This window comes from Mobula hypostoma, chromosome 26, assembly GCF_963921235.1.
Source record: "Mobula hypostoma chromosome 26, sMobHyp1.1, whole genome shotgun sequence".
NCBI classification, from domain to species: Eukaryota; Metazoa; Chordata; class Chondrichthyes; order Myliobatiformes; family Myliobatidae; genus Mobula; species Mobula hypostoma.
This window is the reverse complement of record NC_086122.1, coordinates 33,633,424-33,657,609: the sequence shown is the minus strand read 5'-3', so window position 1 is coordinate 33,657,609 and position 24,186 is coordinate 33,633,424. Positions and strand designations below refer to the sequence as shown.

Sequence of the window (24,186 nt, the reverse complement as noted above, 5' to 3'; positions counted from 1 at the left end):
AAGAGCTGGACAGGTGATTGGCAAAGGGGATATGAGAGGATCATGGGACAGGAGGCCCAGGGAGAAGGAAAAGGGGGAGGGGGGGACGACCCAGAGGATGGGCAAGGAGCATAGTCAGAGGGACAGAGGGAGAAAAAGGAGAGTGAGAGAAAGAATGTGTGTATAAAAATAAATAACGGATGGAATACGAGGGGGAGGTGGGTAACCTCCAACCTGATGGCATGAACATTGACTTCTCTAACTTCTGCTAATGCCCCACCTCCCCCTCGAACCCCTTCCGTTATTTATTTTTATACACACATTCTTTCTCTCACTCTCCTTTTTCTCCCCCTGTCCCTCTGACTATACCCCTTGCCCATTGTCTGGGTGCCCCCCACCCCCCCACCTTTACCTTCTCCCTGGGCCTCCTGTCCCATGATCCTCTCATATCCCCTTTGCCAATCACCCGTCCAGCTCTTGGCTCCATCCCTCCCCCTCCTGTCTTCTCCTATCATTTTGGATCTCCCCCTCCCCCTCCCACTTTCACATCTCTTACTAGCTCTTCCTTCAGTCAATCCTGACGAAGGGTCTCGGCCTGAAATGTCGACTGTACCTCTTCCTAGAGATGCTGCTTGGCCTGCTGCGTTCACCAGCAACTTTGATGTGTGTTGCTTGAATTTCCAGCATCTGCAGAATTCCTCTTGTTTGCATTTTTATATTCCCACACAAGGTTTCCTGTCACCATCAGACACGATGAACCACCACCACCACAAAACACTTAATCCACCACATTTACGATCTAGTGGCCCTGGATTAGCAGATTTTCTGGACTATCAGATATTATTTTATTAATTTAATTCATGTTTAAATGCAGTACAGTAGCATTCCAGTGAACTTGCTAAGTTTTAGAAGAGTGTGGAAACCGAGGCCCTGGTAGTGAATAGGGATTCAGATACCAAACCAAATGACTGGATAGCGGATTAGGGTTTTACTATACATTGCTTTACATTACTATATTGTACAAGCCTTTAAAATTTAATTTCCCAATCTACCTTGGATAATTTCTCATTGAATCAATAATCATTAGTTCTGTTATGCTCACTATTCTATAGATTTATTGAGTATTCCCACAAGAAAATGAATCGCAGGGTTGTACACGGTGACATGTATGTACTTTGATAATAAATTTACTTTGACTTTTAACTCAGTGCACTTTGACTCCAGTTTTGCATTTGATTAAATCATTTTCAAACTCAGTAAAATCAATCTCTTGCAACCTTTCTTTAAAAAAATAAACTTCACAATTAACTCAAATCACTGCACAATACTAAGTTTAGTGCAGTCTAATTCTTGGTCTCTCAGCTTACAGATCTAGCAAACACCATCTTCATTAAATTCCAGGATCTTGTCATTAGTATTATTGCAAATATGGTTGAAAAGTCTGCACAAAAATTAAGATCTCGTATTTAATTTGACCTCTCCTATTCGGGTTCATTTCCTGACAAAACTACAGGGGATCTCTATAGCAAGCTCACTCATATTTCCTGTCTCTTTTACCAATATCCAAGCTAGTCGTGCATTTTGATTTTTAAGCTTCAAACTTAATTGCAACTCAAATGAAAAATATGAATACTGTTTGTAAGATTTCTAGTTTACCATACAGTACAAAATCAATACTTTTATAAGTGTGTGGTAAAAACCAGTCTGTCAGCCAACTCACTGGCCATTTCTTAAAATGTTCTAATTTCAGGAAATAATCTTAAAAACTACTCCTACCTTTCCTCATCCCACCAAATGGATCTTTGTTCGGTTCGTATGGCATACGGGGGATTAGGTCCGTGGTATTCATGCTGGGTGGGTAGGCAGGATTTTGAGGAACAGTGGACCTTTTTTGGAAAGCTGGGTCACTGGTGTCTGCAAATGGATCCTGGATACTCACAGAGTTGCTTCTGAATTTTAACAAAAATAGAAATTGGTTAAACATAGATCTTTGATAAGACGGTAAAATTTCGTAAATAGCAACAGACAAACAAATTACTTTAGTTATTAATGGAGAGTAGCAAGAGGCAGTGGGAAAAGCAATCAGTTCAACTGGGTGACCACATACTCCCTTCCATGGGCTGCCTAACACACAAATGGGCCAACACCTTGCCCCCAGTGTATCACTGCATCATAAGACCAATTTTACCTCTCCTCTACTTATGGTATAGTCTTTACTGAACTTTCCTTGGAGTTGTCAGCTCCAGTCCTCACCCTACCAGCTGGTGCTTTGGAAATGGATGAAGCAAAGCAAACACAACTCGATCACTATTGCAGTATCTGAATCACTATTCAGATTCAGATGTGTGGCCACACTTAAGGGTTTCCCCCAACACATCCATAGATGGTGCTGGTTAATACACAAACAATGCAATTCACCGTATTGTTTAAGAATGACGTGAGTATGAATGTGCGAAGTCTAGTTCTCTTCAGAAAGCAGAGGAGTTGGTAAGTACCACTGTGTATGATGTGCACTGGGATCATGAGAGGTTGTGTGTGATGTGCACTCTCGGGAGTCTGAAACCACCTGTAGTTTCTACAGCAGTGCCGCCGATGCAAAGAGACGTGTGTGCAGTGCGAGTTCTTCTAAAGTCGATAACCATTGCCTTTGTCTTGTTAACGATGAGGAAGCGGTTATTTGCCTGGCATCAAGCCTCAAGCTCTTCCATCTCTTCTCTGTAAATCCAGACACACCATTCTGACACAAGTGTCCTTGTTTTCTAGGTGTGTCAGGGTCAGGTGCATGATCAATGATATGGAATCTGTTGTAGGGCAATTTTGCTGGCAAGTATATTGGTACAGAACAGGAACAGGCCATTCGGCCCACAATGTAAATTAATCTGAATTAGTTGCCTGCAATCACACTGAGAAGTTCAACACAATTATTTAACATGATTCAGTGTGCCTTTTACATAACTTTACCTACCTGGATCCTGGCATTGGCTGCATATGGCTATGGGGTGTTGAGACGGGCGTTGGTGGCTTTAAATCTCCTCCTTCTGCCATTGAGCTGCTGGTGGACTGAGGGGTCTGAGGGCCCTGCTGGGAACCTGAACCAGCTGCAACAAAAACAAAAGACCACCTTTGTCACAACGGGGAGATGATGGCCTACGAACCACATAAACCAGGGGTTCCCAGCCTTTTTTTTTTAATGCCATGGACCTCAGATTGGGAACCCCTAACATAAACCACAACAAAACATGCAAGATGTGAAGAGGAAGAGGCCGAGAGAGTGAAGAGGGACAGGACCAAGGGGAGTGAGATGAGTTCAGGGAGAACAAGATGACCAGAGGGAACAGACCAGTGGAGTGTGGGTTTACAAATAAACGGGGAGGGGTGAGAGTTGGAAAAGTCAGTGGATGGGGAAGGCTGATCCAGAGAATTCTGCGTTGGGCAGCCGGTAGGGAAGGCAAATAAAAAAAGAGAGCAGGGGCCTGAGGGACTGGATGAGTTTAGGGCCGAATGGGTAGAGAAGTGACCAGTTTCTTTACCTAGGTGTTCTTTCTGGGGGGGACTGAATACCACGTCACCAGGAGAGGGCCTGTGTATTTTATTTTTATTGAGGTGCAGTACAAAAAAGGCCCTTTGAGCCACACTGCCCAGCACACCCTGATTTAACTCTAGCATAATTATAGGACAATTTATAATGACCTACCAACCGGTACGTCTTTCTACTGTGGGAGGAATCCAGAGCCCCGGAGGAAACACACACAGTCACAGGGAGAATGTACAGACAGCGGCGGGTCGCTGAGAGAGGGAGGCATGGGGTCTGGAATTTAAAATTAATCCGACCTATTGCTCAGAGCCACGAGAAAAATAAAATCAACAGAACTACAAAATAATTACTCTCAAAAACTGTTTAATTATGTTCAGATTCTATTCATGTGGGCAGCCACAAAGTTGGAACAACAACATTAATCAATATTTCCTTGCATTCTTCTGACATAAGAGATCATCATGACATGTCATGGATGGTGCTGCTCAGATATACTCCAGTGAATGCATTCGTCATTATGCACTCTCTGGTATTACAATAGTCTTGATGATTCACACTGCTATTAATTAAATGTGAGCAAAGGTCAACAGAAGGTTAGCATTATTTACACCCAGCCCTGTTTCACCTTTTCACCCTGCTCAGTCAGGGGATTCCCCTCCTGCTTAGTGACTTGTCACTGCCTTAAGAATGCAGTGGGCTCCCCTTACTGTGTAATATGGGAATTAGGTTACATTGCAGTCAGTGCACTTCATTCACTTTCTAAATACGTTTCCCATTCATCATCTCTAAGGTATCTCCAGGGAAGCTAGGATGGCAACATGCAAAGCAGTCAGCTGGAATGCCATATGAGCTAATGGGCAGGGCTGACATTCTTGGAATTCCTTCCTTTTCCCATACAATCCTCCGTGCAGTGTTCACACAGATAATGCCCATGTAAGGACAGGCTTCACCATACTCGAACCACCGACTCAAGTCACCCAGCGGAATTGTTACTGAAATCAAGAGTTCAAACAAATACCAAATTTACTGTAATAAACTACACTCGCAGACTTTGACATTTATTTAAAGCAGCAGGGAGAGGTGGCCTACATGGAACAATTGAACAAGTGGGAACGCTAAGCCTCTTGTACATGACGGCAGCTGGACTACACAACTGCTCCTCAGGCCCAGGATTTCTCCTTCCGACAACAAACATTCTTCTATTAACTGTTTCTCTCATCAAATGCTGGCGTGCTGCACATTTTCCAGTATTCCAGTAATGAACTGCATATTTTTCTCCAATCAAAACACAGTGGTAACATTAACAGAAAAGGGATAACGTCCCTTGTGACCCAAATACCTAAAGTTCAAGTGCTACTTTTAAGTGAAATGAGGAAATGCTTGGGTGCCAGTTTTAAAATGACTTACTAGCACTAGTGAAGGGCAGCCTGAAAGAGGAAGGACTGAGAAAGACAATGGATACGGAAAGGCAGAAAGTATCAAGAAGATCTCAGGAAAATTAGAGCAAAAAGTAAATACGCGTGCTCAGACAGGGTAAATGAATCCAAACTCCATACTATGATCACCATCTCTCCAGAAGTTCATCACTGTATTCTGACTTTTCCCAATAAACTGCAAAGTTAAAATGCACACCTTTTTGCTGCTAAATTAACCCTAGCTACAAATGTCTGCTACGTGTTCAACTGCATGTTCAATAGACTCTGAAATATGGAAACCTAATGACCAAAAATTCTTCGCTAGGTCGTTATTAACCTATTTTCGTGTTGGCAGCATGGCACTTCTTAATAATGAAATAAGTATATTTTAATACAAATCTTAAAAGACCAAACTAAAGGATTTACGAAACAGTGTTTATGAATAGCCCCCTCAGGATGGATACATGAAATAACTCATTCATATTGTTTCGTTTCGCCCTTCCATCCAGCACACACTTTAGCCATACAGCAGGTAGCAAACCAATCCTCGAAAGCAAAGCCATCACACTCACCAGGCGAAGGAGGTTGTATCTTTGGTTGTTGCTTTTTGGAATCGGTGGCTGCAAAGATGTCTGGTGGAGGATCTTCTCCTCGTTCAATCTTACACTCAAAGGCAAACAGACACTGGATATATTGTTTCTTCAGAGAGCTGGCTGCACTGCTTGAAGTGCCCACGTTTAGATTGGTGGCCAATTCACGCCATTTTTTGTTTTTATTCACCTGCAGTAGAAACTACTGTTTAGTATTGGGATGCTTCAAAGATATCATAGATCACAGTATGAAAAAAAATACACCACCCTCTATTCAGGTATACTGGTTATCATCAGGAAAATGGATCTTAACTGCCCCTTTAACACCAGAGAACTCCCTTTTTTCCACCTTGTTTCCCAGTCCTGAAGAGTCACAGATCTGAAACGTTAACCATTATTCTTTACACAAATGCTGTCTGACTTGCTGAGTATTTCCAGCAGAATGTTTTAAATTCAAATTTTCTGTATCTGCAGTTTCTTTTGGATTTTCATTTGATTAATAACCAACACCGAGGTTGCATTCATTTGAGGTATGTAATTACAGAAACAAAACCGCTGCAAACAGAATACAGCATAGTTTTTATAATTTAACCAGTACGTGCACAGTACTGCACCATCAGTTGAGCTCTTTCAGATGAGATGTTAAACCAAGGCTCTTCCTTTACAGAGAATGCAAGATTTCATCTGAAAAACAGGGGAGTTCTCCCCAGCATCCTGACCAACTTTTATTCCTCAATTATCAACAAAAAGGTCACATCAGAGCCCTATGGTATTTGTGGAAACACCTTGGATTCCTGCAACTAAACAGGAATTACATTTCAGAAGCAATTCATTCGTTACAAGCTTGAGTCAGGAGGAAATGAAAGATGCTATATAAATGCCTTAATTTTCCTTTTAGCTAAATTACCATACTCCGGCTATGTTGTGACAAGTATCATTGTGGGGTGGCATATCAATATTGAGGCTTGGAAATGGAAGCTCTATTCACACTATTGTTTCCCACAATATATTGAAACAATCTCAGTGGTTATGCAAAAGTAACCCCTTACTACAAACGGAACAATTCCCGTGGGAATGTCAGGCTGGGTCAAGATATATAGGTAAATATCTTAAATCAGGGGTTCCCAATCTTTTTTAGGCCATGGACCAATACCATTAAGCAAGGAGTTCATAGATTGCAGGTTGGGAACCCTTGTCTTAAATGAAGACTGCCCATAAAGTTATTAAAAAGATTTATTATATGTAACTTTTCTCTCTCTCTCACAAAGTTATCCTACCCTCTCCTCAACCTGCCTAGAGCCATGCAACAAGACGACAGCTTTTTTTCAAGTTACTCATAATCCCAATTTTGACTGGCAGGTTGCCCTAGCAATGTTTTTTTTCCCCACTCTATCCCTCTTACCCTGTCCTTAAAACACGTTAATACCATAACTCTTGCTTAACTATCAACCAGCTCACAGAACTCACCCATTCAATAACACTGAATGCTCCAGTATTGCTTCCAAATTCTTCATTAATTTGAAATACACAAAAAGTTTTGAAACACTTCAAACGTTCTACTTCTGTTTGAGGTGAAAAACACTGCAGAGACCTATCAACAATCTATCCACCTAAAAATGACTCAAATGAATTCTACTTTATTAATGGAATAACGATGGTAGTTTTGGAATTCCACATACAGTTATCACTGGACACCAAATAAAATTAGGCTCTATCAGAAATGTATTCACAATCCATTTTAAGTTTGAAATTACTGTGCCAAATTGAGCAGAAAGGCATTTGGAATCATTTTGATCCAAGCCTCTTCCCACTTTACATGAAAGAGCTGCAAGGTGGGATATTATTTCTGTAAACATTTTAAACTAAGTGTTACTATCCTTTGCGGGAAGTATTTTGCAGGGTAAACAATTCTACATTTATTAACAAGCTTATTAACAATTCAACAAGCTGCACTGCCCTGCAACCCATCTATTTAACCCTTACCTAATTACAGGACAATTTACAATGACCAATTAACCTACTAACTGGTACCTCTTTGGAATAAGGAAGGAAACCAGAGCACCCGGAGGAAATCCACACGGTCGTGGGGAGAACGTACGAACCTCTTACAGACGTGTAAACAAGTTTGGCAAAATAAAGCACCAGTAGGGATGGCACAAAGCAAAATTTTGAAGTTTTCCGTGAAGTCCCACAATGAGGCTGAAGTTAAAAACTGTTTCACACTCACCTGTGTTAGTCCCCCAATATCTTTGACGGACATATAAAGTCGATAAAGGTCCAATGGTTTCCTTCCAACCGCAGGGAGGTTCATCATCATTGTGCCCTTCTCTTCCATAAAGGCAAAGTACCTATCGATCCACATCTTTCGCTCTGGCTCTCCACCCAACTCATACAGTTTTGCAATCTTTTCATTCGTGGTGGTGGAAGAGCTAGTCTTCTGTAGAGACAGATTCATCGGTAACTAAACAGTTAAACCAAACTCAATAAGACACAAATCCATGCAGATTAAAGCACTTGAACCTGAGTATACAAGCAGAGGCAGACAAATGGTCCACACAGTTAATATACTAGACCAACAATGCATTAAAATAATCGTAAGGAGCAACCTATCTCTGGAGAAAACAAAAATCAAATTATAACAGATTTCAATACAATTTATAAACAAATAAACTACCTGTTCCATACAGGAGGCAAATACATTAAGATTACAAGATAATTTATATGAAAGACCCAGGCAAAACCTATCGCGATCTGAAAGGTAATGTGAGGAGGTCAATAGCACCATAAATATCTGTCCATATTATCTAGTTTCTTTTTCCAAAAAGCTGTTGTGCTCCCCATTGATCAGATGATACCAGGATTGACTCAGGATGATGGTGGGAGCTGTTACCCTTTGAGTGTCGTAATATTAGTGGGAACTAATGAATTTACTCGATAAACATAGACAAAGTACAATGACTAATGAGTGAACTCATCATCCAAGTGTGAGGAAAGAACAAAGTAAATTTTACTCTCATTGAGTAAGCTGTACTTGATATGGTGCCAAGTAATACTGGCACTGGATGTTTGAAGACCAAATTGCTAAATCCTAATCAATAGCTACCCTTCATTTCATTCTCAAATTATCAAGATCATTTTTATACAAAATAATGGTGGTACAGGATTAGCCAAATGAATTAAAGCCCTAGACAAATAGAAGCTGTACTTAATTGTTAACCATGTCATCATTAGGTCTTTTCACCTCATTCCCCAGAAACACATGTACTGTGTCCACCCAGCTTAATGTTGAAACTCAAATGCAGTAGCATCAAGTCAAAGAGCAATCTGCACAAGAGGCTTTACCATCTATGCTAAATTTATATTTTTTCCGGTGAATAGCATGTGCCTGTGATACTGCTGCAAGTTTTTTTCACTTACACATACATGTACTTGTACATGTGACAATAAACTCAGGTTTGACTTTCCTTACCTTCGACTTGGACTCAGCCTTTGTCATTCCATCTGCTTTATTGTTTGCTTTCTGTGTTGGTGGTAATTTTCCTTCCCCAAGTGCCATCATTTCAGGACTGGGAGCCATGCCTGCATGAAGGTTGCAAGAGAGGTGTTTAATACTGAAGCTTTGCAAGGTAATTAGTTAACAGACACTTAAATGGTTCCACTATTTTCTCCCATTTGTTTACCAAATTTTTAAGTTTGCATCCAAGATTCTCTCGTTCTTCAGAGTTCACGAATCCAAAATTCCAATCAGACCGCCTTTATGTTGCCTTCATGCAACATAGTTGTTAAGAATCTTGGAACAACAGAAGAACTGCTGCTTTTAGCAAACATAGACCTTTTACTAGTTTGTGTCAACTATCAGTAAACGGCATTCTTAATCCCCATTCTGAATGTTAAGCAAGTTGTATAAAATGAGTCATACTGAGAAAATGTTACTTTTTGAATGAGATACTAAATAATACCCCTCTTGAACAACTGCATGAATGAACCATAAAATAGGAAACTCATTTGTTCAATCTATTTTTTAATCCACGATAACCACTCTACTTCACTAGAGTGATATAACTAGTGGAAGACCCCAGGGATCAGTACATTGGGCCCAAGTGTTCACTATGAATATTAATAACTTGCAAGAAGGAATGAAATGCAAAGTTCCTAAGTTTGCCAAAATAAAAATACACATGGAAGGGCATACTGCAGTAAGGACAGGTAAATAAGAATGAATAGGTGAAAATCTGACCAATGGAGTTTAAATGCGAGGTCATGCACTTCAGTATGAGGAGTCACTGCAAAATCAGTGAAGCTTATTTATTTATTAGCAGGATATAGAAGTCAGCAGGCACATCCTAAAAATAGTTAAGGCAAATGGCCTTTATTATGAAAAGGCCGGTGTTTCAGAATAGTAGTCTTGTTAAGTTCTACAGGACGTTGGTAAGACCAGGCCTGGAAAACTACAGAGTTTTGGTCCCCTTACCCAAAATGAAAGATATAGAAGCAGTCTATAGATGATCCACCAGGCCAAGTTCTTGGATCAGAGTTGTTCTAACAGGACACTTGACTGCATCCTTAAGAGTGTTTTTTTTTAAACAATGAAAGATGACCTCATTCAAACATCAAATTCTAAAGGGAGGGGAAAACTACAACATAAAGGTCCAGTCATTTAAAAATGAGGTGCTTTGAAATTTCTTTCCTCAGAGTAGTGAAACTGAAATCCTCTGCTCCTGACGATGGTAAGGGCCATATTATTACATACGGTTAAGGTGGCAAAAATTTGGAAGATCAAGGAATTGGACATTATGGGGGAAACTGGCAGGGAAGAGGAGTTGAGTTCATTCAGGAAATACAAGCACATGTAATTTAATAGCAGAGCAGCCTGGAAAAACCTAACGGCTCCACATTGTTGTGCCAAGAGCCTGTTACATACCCTAGCCTCCAATAACACACCCTTTGCTAAACCTTGGATACCTTTGAGGAACGATGCTAAATGGGCTAGGACAAGCAATGAGACTTGCACAGCATTGAGAGGCAAGATAAAAAACAGATTGTCCAAATCCTATGGTCTCAGGCATGAACTCCCGATGGAAGTGATGTAAATTGCTGCCCTTCTATCCTTGTCTGGATGTAGAGTTCTGTAGAGTTCTGACTAGCCTAGACATTTCTCCACAGGAACAACCTCAACAGTGATCTCTGGCTATTCAGCTCAGTATCACAGAGAAATTTACAGGCTTGGAAGAACTTTGAGCCAAATTTTTTTTTAAAAAAGGCGAGGGGTGGGGGGGGAGAAAGCATCTTCAATCACAGCTAAGTGGCCAGCCAACACTCTAGGCAGTGACTGTCAGTCCCTAAAACTGACCTACACTCACCTAGACAGATGGAACTCTGAGCCTCAGACCTCAGCATAAAACACACATAATGCTCAACTTGGTAAGAGCAATTCCAATCCTCATAAGCTGTCGTACCCAATAATTCTGGATTACTGGTCGAGCAGTGTCTAGCAACAGGAAGCGAGGGGCTCTATTAACAGTTTCTTGGCACTGTGGTTTGCAGTACAACAGTGCACAGCAAAGAGCAGGAGTTTACACCAAATTTATTATATAATAGCACCTTGTGACACATCTCCCTATAAATAATGTTATATGACCTCTTTTAGCACTGATTCTATTACCACTGTCAATCCTGGGAATGCACTCTGCCAAGTCATCAATGTCATAGAGTTTCCTACCACTTTCTGGTTAATCTTATCAGACTCTCTTGTTGACAATGTCGCCCCTTCCTGTTCCTTTCACTCTACTTCTCTTTATATTTAAAGTTTCTTCTACATTCCTCGACACTTCTTAGCACCTTAAAGCCTTCAGCACCCTCTCAATCCATTTTGCATCTCCTTCTGAACGCGGTTCATAAATGCTTCTGCCCTGTCTTCAGCAGTTATTCTATTGTTGAAAATGGGGATATGGTTGGTGTTCAGTTCTCCCATTTCAACTCTGAGTCCATATAGCCCAGCCTGATTATAGTGCCATACAGAACAATGACAAACATCCTCAGTTTAAAGATTTCATCTCCACAAGGAGCATTTGCGGTGTTCACTTCTACCAATGCTTTCTAAAATACATTGCACCTGCAAATAGTAGGCTGGTGAGGACTACAGCAAGTTGGTTATCTCTTGCATTGGTTTACATGCTACCTGACTCAGATGTACATTCTACAGGACTCAGTTACCCAATCAGTGGGGCACAACCAGGAATCTGGTGATTGCTACCAAACATCCAAGTGCACCGACTCATCAGCTGGAGGAGGAAAGGTGGTAGTAATCAAGGGACTTTTTCTTATGTCTGAACTGAATGGTCTTAATGAATTGAATTGAATTGATTTTATTACTTTCATCCTTCATAAATATGAGTAAAAATCTTTACGTTACGTCTCCATCTAAATGTGCAATTTATAGTAATTTACAATAAATAGTATGCACGACAATATAACACAGAAATGGGTCAGGATGAATTAAGCAGTCTGATGGCCTGGTGGAAGAAGCTGTCCAGGAGCCTGTTGATCCTGGCTTTTATGCTTTGGTACCATTTCCCGGATGGCAGCAGCTGGAATAGACTGTGGTTGGGGTGACTTGGGTCCCCAATGATCCTTCGGGCACACCTGTCTTTGTAAATGTCCTGAATAGTGGGAAGTTCACAACTACAGATGCACTGGGCTGTCCGCACCACTCTCTGCAGAGTCCTGCGATTGAGGGAAGTACAGTTCCCATATCAGGCAGTGATGCAGCCAGTCAGGATGCTCTCAATTGTGCCCCTATAGAAAGTTCTTAGGATCTGGGGGCCCATACCAAACTTCTTCAACCGTCTTAAGGTGAAAGAAGCGCTGTTGTGCCTTTTTCACCACACAGCCGGTATGTACAGACCAAGTGAGGTCCTCGGTGATGTTTATGCCGAGAAACTTAAAGCTGTTCACCCTCTCAACCCCAGATCCATTGACATCAATAGGGGTAAGCCTGTCTCCATTCCTCCTGTAGTCCACAACCAGCTCCTTTTTTTTATGACACTGAGGGAGAGGTTGTTTCTTGACACCACTGTGGCAGGGTGATGACTTCTCTGTAGGCTGCCTCATTATTATTTCAGATTAGGCCAATCACTGTAGTATCGTCAGCAAATTTAATTAGCAGATTGGAGCTGTGGGTGGCGACACAGTCATGGGTGTATAGTGAGTAAAGGAGGGGCTTAGGACACAGCCCTGAGGGGCACCTGTATTGAGGGTCAGAGGTGAAGGAGCCCACTGAGGAATCCCAGGGATACTCCCTGCACATTGTAATTACCTCCCATCCATCCGTTCTGCTGAAAGATTGAGTCTGCATGCTGCCTGCAATCTATGACTTTATGAAATCAACTGTCAGGTTGTGGCCTGATTTGTCTGTGGAACAGCTTGTCCGTTTTAAGTAAGCAGACCTCACCAGTGAGTACATTTACATGGAGCACTGCCACAAGAAAGCAACACTGGCACCATGCCCTCTTCTTGCTATCATTGGGCAGGAGGTACTTAGGTCCCACACCACCAGGTTCAGGAACATTTATTACCCAACAATTAATCTCCTGAACCAGCATGGATAATTTCATTCACCACTGCTCTGGACGGATCCTACGGCTTACAAGCTCACTTTCAAGACTCTTTACAACTCATAATGTCAGTATTCCTTATTTGCATAATTTGCCTGATTTTGCACATTGCTGGTTGCATAAAATTGTATTGTATTCCACTTCTTTTCTGTAAATGCCTGCAAGAAAATGAATCTGAAGGTACTATATAGTAACATACAAGTACTTTGATCGTAAATTTACTATGAACTCTGCAGTGGCTTTTCCATGGCTGAATTTGATGTCTGAGTTGAGCCAGGTGACCTGACTTGTTTTGTCCTTTCTCTGCTATACCAGTGGCTTTCCAGGACACTTTAGAGAGCAAGGATCAACCACATTGCTCCATATCTAGCCAACAAATTCTGTCATCAAACATAAAACAAGCAACCCATAACAAAGAGGTATCTGTATTAGTGTCTTCCATTGTTTGATTCTTGAAGAGATCTCTTATTTACAGATTTCTCTCCAAAGTGTCAGATGTTTCAGCAGACCCCTTGAACGTCCAAACTAAATAGGCACTGCCTAAAAGGCAGCTTGAATCACCAACAAGAAAATCCAGGAATTTAAAAATGATGGTATCTAACACCAAATGAACATTACTTTGACTGTGAAAAAACTTTGTGTAAGGCCACTCCTGCCTACTAAACCCTAGGGTAATTCAGAAATACCGTAAGACCATAAGATATAGGATCAGATTTAGGACATAAAGTCTGCTCCACCATTTCATTATAGGTGATCCACTTCCCTCTCAGCTACCATCTTCTGTCTCTTCCCTATAACCTTTCAAGCCCTGACGAATCAAGAATCTATCAACCTTTGACTTAAATATACCCAATAACCTGACCTTCACAGCTGGCTGTGGCAGTGAATTCCAGATTCTCCACTCTCTGGCTAAAGAAATTCCTCCTCACCTCCATTCTAAAGGGACATCCCTCTATTTTGCTGCTATGCCCTCTGGTCCTGAACTCACCCACTACAGGAAACATCCACTCTATTGAGGCCTTGCATGCTGCTATCCAAGAGTATTATCTATAAGCAAATTACTCTGCACATTTTAGCCAAATTTTTATTTTGAGGATTAGGATCAAGCTTTGCCTCGGGCTTTTCTCAAGAACTTCTTATGAATTAATGCTAAGGTCTGGAGTCATTCTGCTCAGTCCTCTTTATAGCTATAATAGAACACTCAAAATTCCAGTAACCTGCAGTACTGGTCTTATCACTAATCAATGCAATGTTTTAGTGCAATTTGTTAAGTGCATGTGATTTATCAGAGGTAATGAATATGATTTAGTACTTTCATGACCTGACCAAACTACTTTTGAAATACAATTCACAACAATGTGAAACATGGTAATTGATACACACACAGCAAAATCACTAACTAATCTGTGGAATTCGTTGCCACAGGCGGCTGTGGTGGGCAAGTCTTCACATATATTTAAGGCAGAGGTTGATAGACTCTCAATTGGTCAAGGCATGAAAGGATACAGGGAGAAGGGCTGAGAGGGAAAATGGATCAGCCATGAAATGGCAGAGCAGACTCGATGGGTCAAACTCTGCTCCTCTGTCTTATCGTCTTAAGTATCAGCTGGGATTCTGAATAGAGAGCTCAACTTTTTCAAAAAGATGTTTTTAGTCATTCAAGAGACCAGCCACAGTGCCGGTTGAAAGCTGCAACTAAGGAACGCACAATCAGAACAACGGTGAAGTGCCAACCTGCACAATGTGATCAAGTATTTTTAGTGAGACTTCTGCCATTTAATTTACTGAGCAAGAATGGAAAGATTAAGAAACCGTAAACAAGGAAGTTTACAATTTTACCATCTTGCTATACTGAAGTATATAATAGGGTTATAATACCTAAGCAATTACCTGCAGAACTATTTGCCATGTTTCCAGCCATGGAATATGGAGAGCCCTGTGGATTCATCATCCCTGCCATACTGTTCATGCCTTGATTGTAAGCTGAGGCAGAACCCATCATACTTCCTTGATTCATAGTTGGATAAGTAGATTGCCTAAACGAGAAAAGGAAAATAACAGGGTTATGCATTACCCAGTTAACACACAAAAGTGGCATATTACAGAAGTTCAAAATTCATTGCAAAGGACACAAACTTTGACTGTGTGGTACAACTGGTGAAGAAAACTTTGTTTGGGCTGATAACAGAGTAAATGGGTATTACACGAGGAATTCTGCAGATGCTGGAAATTCAAGCAACACACATCAAAGTTGCTGGTGAACGCAGCAGGCCAGGCAGCATCTCTAGGAAGAGGTACAGTCGAGGTTTCGGGCCGAGACCCTTCATCAGGACAAGGGTCTCGGCCCGAAACGTTAACTGTACCGCTTCCTAGAGATGCTGCCTGGCCTGCTGCGTTCACCAGCAAATTAAATGGGTATTATTCCAAGACTGAGAAATCACTGAGTGAATGTGAGAAAAGGTCAAGGGTGAAAGCAAGCTGCGCCTCTTGAAAATGTCCCGCAATAATTCAAATACCTGTTCACTACTTTTCACCAAAAGGAAGTCTAGATTATGTGCAAAGGAGTAGGTTTCAGCTTGTCAAACCTATTCCCCATTCAATTAGATCACAATTGATTGGTTTCTTAATGTCTTTTAACTAGTGGACACCACAGTGGTACAGGTAGAAGAGCCGCTCCCTTGTAGTTCCAGAGACTGGCACTCAATCCTAACTTCGCTAACTGTGTGGAGTTAGTATCTTCTTCCTGTACTGCATGGGTTTCCACCAAGTGTTTTGGGCTCCGCTTGTGTCCCAAGGGCATAACACTGGTAGATTAAATAGCCATGGCAAATTCCCCAGTGTGTAGTGGAAGAACATGACGGCAAACAATGAGAGCGTGCAGAAATGGGATTAAAGCAAGTTAAGTGTAAATGGGTTAGTGCAGATGTGCATTTCTGTGCTCTTCACGATCCTTAATGGCCAAATAAACAAAAATCATTTTCAATTTTTCTATCAAGCCTTAATTCTCGAATAGTAGAGATGATGATGAACATGACTTTGTAGAATTCCTATATTCTTCATGGGTAGTGGTGCCCAAAATTAGTCCAGAAGTCCCAGCTTAATTTTTAAGGTTATGCTCTCTGTTCTGAAATCCTTCACTAGATTAGTCTTACCATCTGCTATTGATAAGCATGCTACACAATATAACAATCACACCCAACCCTTCAGAAACAAAGTATCCATCAATGTTCTTCATAAACTTCATTAGCACTGACATTCTAATGTTTAATATTTTAAAAATTTAGATATTATATTAGACTGAGGTCAGTATGTCTTCTGTTAAGATGTTACTCATCTTTTTGTGCCTTCTTTTATTCCATCTCTCATTCATAGTATACTGTTCAAACAGCAGTTACTTTCAGTTGAATTTTTGAGCTATCTCAGTCACAGCAGCTCTGGCAGAACTCTAGTGTTATAAAGAACTAAACTTTTAAAATTGTTACTAATGTTGCCAATTTTTTAACAATAGTCATTGGAACAAAAGGCTAGATACAAGAAAAACTTTTCTCATGAATATTGAAAAATACTTAGATGGCCTGGAACTTCCACATACAAGTATAAGTGTGACAGTCTATTAATGGTAATGGACTCAACAGCTGCTTTCCCCTTCTACTTTACTTACCTTCAGGATTCAAGGAGCAGTAGTATTTAGCTTGAAAACTAGCACAATGCATTTCCACCTTATACACCTCACATCTCAGTGACTGGATGCTCAGCCTGCTCGAAGTTGTTTACTTGTTATATTTAATTTTTAAGAAATCACACTAATCAATTCCCAGTTCAACTTCAGTCCCAAATCTCCTCATTACCTTTGATACAGAAATGCAGGCTAATTAGACATCATACAAATACAGACAAGCAGGCTCTAAGATGCCAACCACAATACCTTCCACTCCAATGCAACATTCTTCAGACAAATTCACTTGCGTATCACTTTCTGAGATAGATACGTTTACAAGAAATGATAGTTTAAGTATCTTCTCTACAAACCCATCTCCCATGCCAACAATTTACTCCTGAGCATTTAACACCCCAGTGTTAACTTTAACCAATTAATGTTCTAGTAATTTGTTCTCAGTTATTTGATTAAATTAGACCAGATAACAGCACATCTAATTATAACATGCTAATATTAATAATCTAAAATTCAAACTTTACAGAATATCAATTTCCTTGAAACTCTCAGTTTGTGCTTTTCTCTGGTTAATTTGAATCTTTCAGCCATTTTGCTAGGGCTATACTTACCTATTCTGTACCGAATTAGCCGCTGCATGCATTGCAGCGACCGTGTCCTGAGCCTTGCGGTTCATGGTTGGTGGCGGGCACATCCCTGAGGTCATTTGTGCTGATAGGTTTGCTGTGTTCTGGGTCATGTTGCCTCCATAGGGCCGATTACCCATAGCTACAGGTCCTATTCTCCCTGGTGGCATCCCAGCATAAGGTGGTGCTGGACCCTGACCGTGCATTTGGTTGCCAGCAGACATTGCATTCATGGAGCCTCCCAAGCTGTAGTTTGCACTGGACATTGCGTTATAGTTGGGTTGTCTGGGATAGCCTCCTGTTTAAAATAAGGGGATAAACAATTTAAAAAATAACTGTTTATCAGAAGTAAAAACAGAAACTGGTGGAATTAATTAAGTACCAGCAAGAGAGATTGGAATCAAGTTTTTTTTATCTTAATAAACTTTTAAAGTTTTGCATTTACCTGGAAAAACTGGAGTCAGCACATTTAATAAAACCACTGTTGATTTTCAAACTCGTCTACTTTCCTGCCTGATCCTATCGTTCTTGATTTGCTTAATTTCCAACAAATGACAAAACTTTGGAAGTCTGACATTTTGCTATCTGATTTATCCAGGGTATGCTGATTTAAAGAACACAATGTGACTCAATCCATAAATATTCGAGCAGGAGTTCACGAACAATGTTATGCCATGGACAAATACCATTAAGCGAGGGGTCCATGGACCCAGACTGGGAACCCCTGTGAGCAATCAGAAAGAAACCAGGACAGCTGAAGAATGTAAATTAGTGATCAAATAAACAACTACTCTCAACTGCAAACCCTTGCTCATCTTGTAAACCCAAACTTACTCCCTCTACCTAGCTGCAGCACATGTAATGGTTCAGGGCACAAGAAATACACGAAAAACAGCCCAGCGCTCATGAATTTGAAGTGCAACGGATGCAAGGGTATTTGAGGTGGGGCAACACAGTAGCATACTGTACAGCACAACGCTTTACAGTACTAGCAACCCAGGTTCGATTTCCACTGCTGTCCGTAAGGAGTTTGCACATTCTCCCCGTGCTCCAGTTTATTCCAACAGTCCAAAAACATACCAGTTAGGTTAATTGGTCATTGTAAATTATTCCGTAATTAGGCTAGGGTTAAATCGGGGGGGGGGGGGGGGGGTTAAGAGGTGGCGTGACTTGAAGTGCCAGAAGGGCCTATTCTGGGCCGTATCTCAATAAATAAATACTTCCTGGTTTGGGAGAGGAAAAGGACCTTGTGCTATATATCCACAGATAGATTCCAAGTTAGTGATATCAAGTTAGTTCATCTGCATTTACTTGTTTCCTTTCTCCTTTACTGAACAAATTCAAGTTCATTCATCCCACACCTTTTGGCTAGCTGCTCAACTGAAAGAATATTTCACAGGAAGAAGCTGGATCAAGGGAGGCACACAGCAGTAAGGAAGCAGCTGGACCTACATCTGGTTCACCAGAGCATTTGCTAATGTGGTACGTGTCAGATAACAAGCTTTTAATATAGTGGGGTTAACTTTGCTGCTTTTCAATCTGATCAAACTATTCTTCAATCAAGGGGATTTTGGAAGTTAACAGCCAATGCAGTCACTATCCTCATCACCCCAGCAATTTATTGCCCCTCTATTTTCTTTAACTTTAAATAAAACAATGATGACTTTAATTCACTTCTTCTAAACCTTTTGTTAGAATTCCAGAAGGCCTGTATCCTTATGGATTTAATGCATTGACTTCTTTAGAGGCAAACAGGTTTTTTTAATGCCTTTCCGTTATCATACAGTCAAGAGAGAGAGTTACATTAATTCACAATGCTGAAGTTTCAACACTTGCATACAAGTTTTGCACATGAAACTCACCTTGAGGTCCATACTGTGCACCTTGAGGTCCATAATTTCCGGAGTTATTTTGCTGATATGGGCTCATTCCAGCATGCATCTGGCCCCCAGATGACTGACGTGGGGATAATGCTGACCCTGTTTGCGGAGAGTTGTACTGAGGCAGTTGTGGGGGTCTCTGCATGTAGCCTGTAGAGGGGGGGGGGGGGCCAGAATTTTATGCAGAGCAGAATATAGCTGATTAAGGGTTACATCTCACTGCAAATAATTTACAAAATGCATCTTAGCAACATTTCCAATTGTCCACAAGACAGTGGTATCACTTTCTTGAACCACTGCAACCCACATGGCTGATGGCACAACCACTGTACTACAGGGTAGGGAATTCCACTAATTGGAGCCATGGATAAAGATACTGTGATATATTTGCAGTTCGAAAGGGAAGCCTGCAGATAGTTGCCATCCCATGTACTTTCTGCTTTTGCCACAAATCGTGAAGAAGATGGGTTTAGGAGATGCTGTTGACATCGTGACTAGTTGCAGCAGTACATTTAGTAGGTAGTCCACATTGTAATATAGTAGGAGGAGAGATCAGTGAATATTTGGTGTGGTGGATGGTGTCTAGATTTTCTAATGGTGTAGAAGCAGCAGTAACCTAGGCGCTTGGAGGATATTTCATTGTACTGCTGGAAACTCACAGAAATTACAGCATTCTCGCCCAGTCTTGCAGCTATCACATTTAACTAGTTGCTCCAATTAAGTTTCTGATCAATATGTTGAGATAAGATTTCACAAGAGCAATAATACAATCGAATGTCACATGAAATAATCAGCTACACGATGCCTTGCTATAGGAAATAACTGTCTGATACTGGTGTGGCACAACTGAAGCTCGCCACTTCTCAGCCCATTCCAGACTGTTGTCCAGGTATTGTTATATGTAAACATGTTTATTATCTTGTTTGTAATCATTACCTGTTCATTTGTATAATGAAACACGGGTTCTTAATCAGGGGTCCATGGATAGATTCCGGGAGGGATCTGTGAACTTAATTTTTTTTTTCCCATCCATCTTTATTTTCACTAATCTCTAACTGAAATTGAGCACTTCCTTCAATTATTAATGTAAATTGGAATTTAACTCAAAAAGCCATGAAAAATTCTGATGTTCCTTGAGAGGAGCTATCCTCTCCTTGTAAAGTGAATTATGGAAGCTTTAATTCCATTTGCAACAACATATTTTTGCGAATCAGAATTTCCAACATGACGTGTGTTGCTTTGTCAAAGAACACCCCACAGTTTAATGTTCTTACTCAAGTGAAGCAACAATAGCCTTCACACTAATAGGTCTTTAAAATGTGATTTTAACTTGCCTGTAATCTATATACTACTAAACTCTCATGCTCTGTCTGTCTGTTTGTGGCCTGCAATTAGCGCAAACGACGCATTACAGCGGGACTTTTTTTGGGCTAAATCGAATTAAAATGCGCTAACTTACACAATGCAGGCAAAGTTCAGGGTTATATATTTGTATAAAATTGCTCACTTGCCAAAAATCAACTGGCTGCCTTTCACCCAAGACCTGATCGGCCATTATGGAAATCGGGATGCCACACCACAACGCATGCGCACGGCCAGCCTCAGCAGTGCCCCATGATGCTCACAGAACCGCTTTCACCTTCCATGGAGACCGCAACGCCACACCACGACGCATGCGCACAGCCAGCCTCAGCAGCTTGGAGGCTTTGGTGTTACTGCTTCCTATCTATCAAGCATTGGGATAAAAATATATGGATAGCCTAATTATGCCGCGTGGAAAGAGAAGAGGGACATTATGATCAAGAGATGACGCCAAACACCATCAGGAAGCGGCAAGGAGAGGGAGAGAACAACAATCGGATGAGGCCAGGGCCGCACGACTCCAGGATGAGAGAGAAAGAACAAATGGTAAAAGATGAAAAGACGAAGGATGAAAGGGCTGCACGCCTCCAGAACGACAAAAACAGGCAGAGGAGGAGGAGAGAGGAAGAGACAGAGGAGAAAAGGAAAGATCAACTCGAGAATATGTGGCACAGAGTAACTATTGCGAGAGTTGCTGAAGACGACAATGGCCGCTTTCGACGACAATACCTCGACAGAGAAAGAGCAAGGCAAAATGCACGGCTCACATGCCATCACATTTCTGGTGTTGATTCGATGACCAGAGTATGCCCTCACTGTCGTGCCTTCCTATTCACTGGAGAAACCGCACATTTCTGCTGTATGAAGGGAAAGGCCAGGATAGGCAATTTGCAGCCTCTACCTAATGAACTCCTCAATTTGTACAGCAATGATGAACCTATTGCAAACCAGTTCAGGAAGAACATCAGACAATACAATTGCCTTTTCCAAATGACATCCTTTGGTGCCAAAGAAGTCATTCCAACTAGGAATCGATGCAATCCTTCTGTGATTATTCAAGGCCAAATCCATCATTACATCAGATATTAAATTCCAGACCTGACCCAGCAAGCCCGATTCCTTCAAATTTACTTCATGGATATTTAATGTTCATTCTGGTCACGTATTTGTCTTGCTATGCATCTTTCTTCTTTAATAAGCTGAGTTTTTCTTTTTAAATTTCCAAATCAAAGAGATAGCAATGGCATTCAGGAAAATTTAATGTTCATTCTGGTCACATCAGACTGCACTACCCTTCTCTCAAAGGGTGCTCCAACGGGTCACCCCGTTGTCTAGTTTCAAATATATAGTCTTGTTATTTAAAGTGTTAATAAAGAAGCACATATATTACTACATCACAAATTCGTTCTTAATACTTTGATAACTGTATTTTGATATAATTGGTTTCTTTTGTAATCCTATTCTATTTTATACATTTCAATATATTATTCTGAGAAGGGGTCCATAGGCTTCACCAGACTGGCAAAGGGGTCCATGGCATAAAAAAACATTAAGAACCTTGAGATAATGTAATTATAACCTCTGCTTTAAATACAGTATTGCTATTGGTAAACAGCTTGCAGTTTCAGGAACCTCATGACAAAGTTACAGTGATAGCAAGGGAATACAATGGAGTTACCCAATACACTTAACATTAAATTTATAAACAGTTCTCTGAAGATTGTATCATCTATGCCACTCATTCCCACTCCCAATTTTCTAATAGCGAAACGTTCATCGATGAACAGTTAATGCACAAAGAAAAATTATGCAGGTTGAGTGCACAATCTTTGAAGTAGATAATGAGAAACGATCTCACTGAAACATACGAGTCTCTGAAGACAATTGATACGTTGGAAGTTGAGAGAATGTTTCTCTTGTTGGCATTTTTAGAACTAGGAATTTCGTTTCAGCATAAGTGGTTGCCAACTTAAGATGGAGATCAGGAAGAATTTCTTCTCTCAAAAGACTTGAATCTTATTTTCACCGCTCTCAGGGACAGAATCAATGATTACACTCATGATGCAACTTGATTGGCTTGCTAAGTATAAGGTTAAGGAAACTGAGGAGAGAGCAAGAAGTGCCGTGGAATCCAAGACTAGATGAAGCTTTGATCTTACTGGATAGTGAAAAGAATTCCAGAAGCCATTTGTTTTATCTTTGCTCCTATTTCTAATGCCATGTTAGCAAATGAAGATGCTTATGCCAAGGACAATGTTCTAAGAGTCGTTGCAGGCTAAATTAATCAGTTTCTAACAATCACATCTATTTCATTTGTGTCTACATCAATTACAGCTATTGGAGAGATTCAACAGTTCATATGGACAGCAGTCAATGTCAAGAACCCCAAGAGAGACTTCCTCCAACCTGATGCTTTATCAGTCTGAGCTAGTCAGCAAATGAAACAGCATATTTAGCTGTGGAGGAATCTAGGGTATTGAAAGGGAAGCAACTGTGCCAGGTGGTTTCCTGCAAAATCTGTGGGATACTTCTCTAACCGAAGACACTAAACCCTGGATGTCGCAGTAGAATATCTATAAAGTAAAATGATGTAAGTGAATATCCTTGTTGGTACTAAATCCTATGCCCAGGTTAACACTGCATGAGTTATTAAGTTTTCTTTTCCCCATTGTGTCCTCAGTGGTATGAAAGTTTTAGACAAGGTGATGGTACAAGTTAATCACATCATTAGGGAGTCACACAGTTCAAACTAGACAGGGCTATTTGTTAATCAATGTTTTTTTGACTTTTCAGATACTTCATTGTTACAGTACAATACAGTCCATCTTCTACAGCACAGAGACATCCTCTCTGGCCCAACTCATCCACAACTGTGATGCCCATCTATGCTATGCCAACATTAGGCCCGTATCCCTCTACTCCTTTCTTCTTCAGATGTCTGTGCAAAAGTCTTTTAAGCCACATAATAGTACCCACCTCTATCACTTCCTCTGACAGCTTATTCCATATAACCATTATCCTCGATGTTGCAATTCAGATGAATTTACTTATCATGTGTACATTGAACCATACTGTGAAATGCATTATTTGCGTAACAACCAACACAGCTGGGGACAGCTCGCAAGTACCACCACACAATTAAGCACCAAAACAGCGTGCCTACAATGTTCAGCAGAACAACAGAGAACACAAACACAAGCAACAAAACATCAACAGCAAAGCAAGCCCCTTTCTCCCTTCCCACTTTAAAACCATGCCCACTTTTTTTAGATTACCCTTTCTAGGAAAATGACCAACTACCTACCCAGTTTATGCCCCTCAATTTTATAAACCTCTACGAGGTCACTCCTCAACATGTTTTGTTTCTGTGAGAAATAACCCCAGCCTAGTAACTTTCTCATTACAAGGAAAGCCCTCTATTCCAGGCAACACCCCAGCAAATCTCTTCTACAACTTTGCTAATGTTACAACATTCCTCTTGCAGTGTGACAGTGTGGCCTGACCAATGTCTTG

The 24,186-nt window shown here is 40.8% G+C and overlaps 1 protein-coding gene across 2 annotated transcripts in view; it reads right to left on the bottom strand.

Moving 5' to 3' along the window:
• arid1ab (AT-rich interactive domain 1Ab) overlaps window positions 1-24,186 on the bottom strand; it is a 128,365-nt gene that overhangs the window by 17,360 nt on the left and 86,819 nt on the right. For both annotated transcript variants that reach the window (XM_063033829.1, XM_063033830.1), the window contains exons 7-14: window positions 19,294-19,461; window positions 17,417-17,729; window positions 15,023-15,168; window positions 8,989-9,098; window positions 7,747-7,956; window positions 5,502-5,709; window positions 2,945-3,077; window positions 1,756-1,928 (exon numbers count right to left, since the gene is read on the bottom strand). In XM_063033829.1, coding sequence (XP_062889899.1) covers window positions 1,756-1,928; window positions 2,945-3,077; window positions 5,502-5,709; window positions 7,747-7,956; window positions 8,989-9,098; window positions 15,023-15,168; window positions 17,417-17,729; window positions 19,294-19,461 — 1,461 coding nt within the window. The remainder of the gene's footprint in view (window positions 1-1,755; window positions 1,929-2,944; window positions 3,078-5,501; window positions 5,710-7,746; window positions 7,957-8,988; window positions 9,099-15,022; window positions 15,169-17,416; window positions 17,730-19,293; window positions 19,462-24,186) is intronic.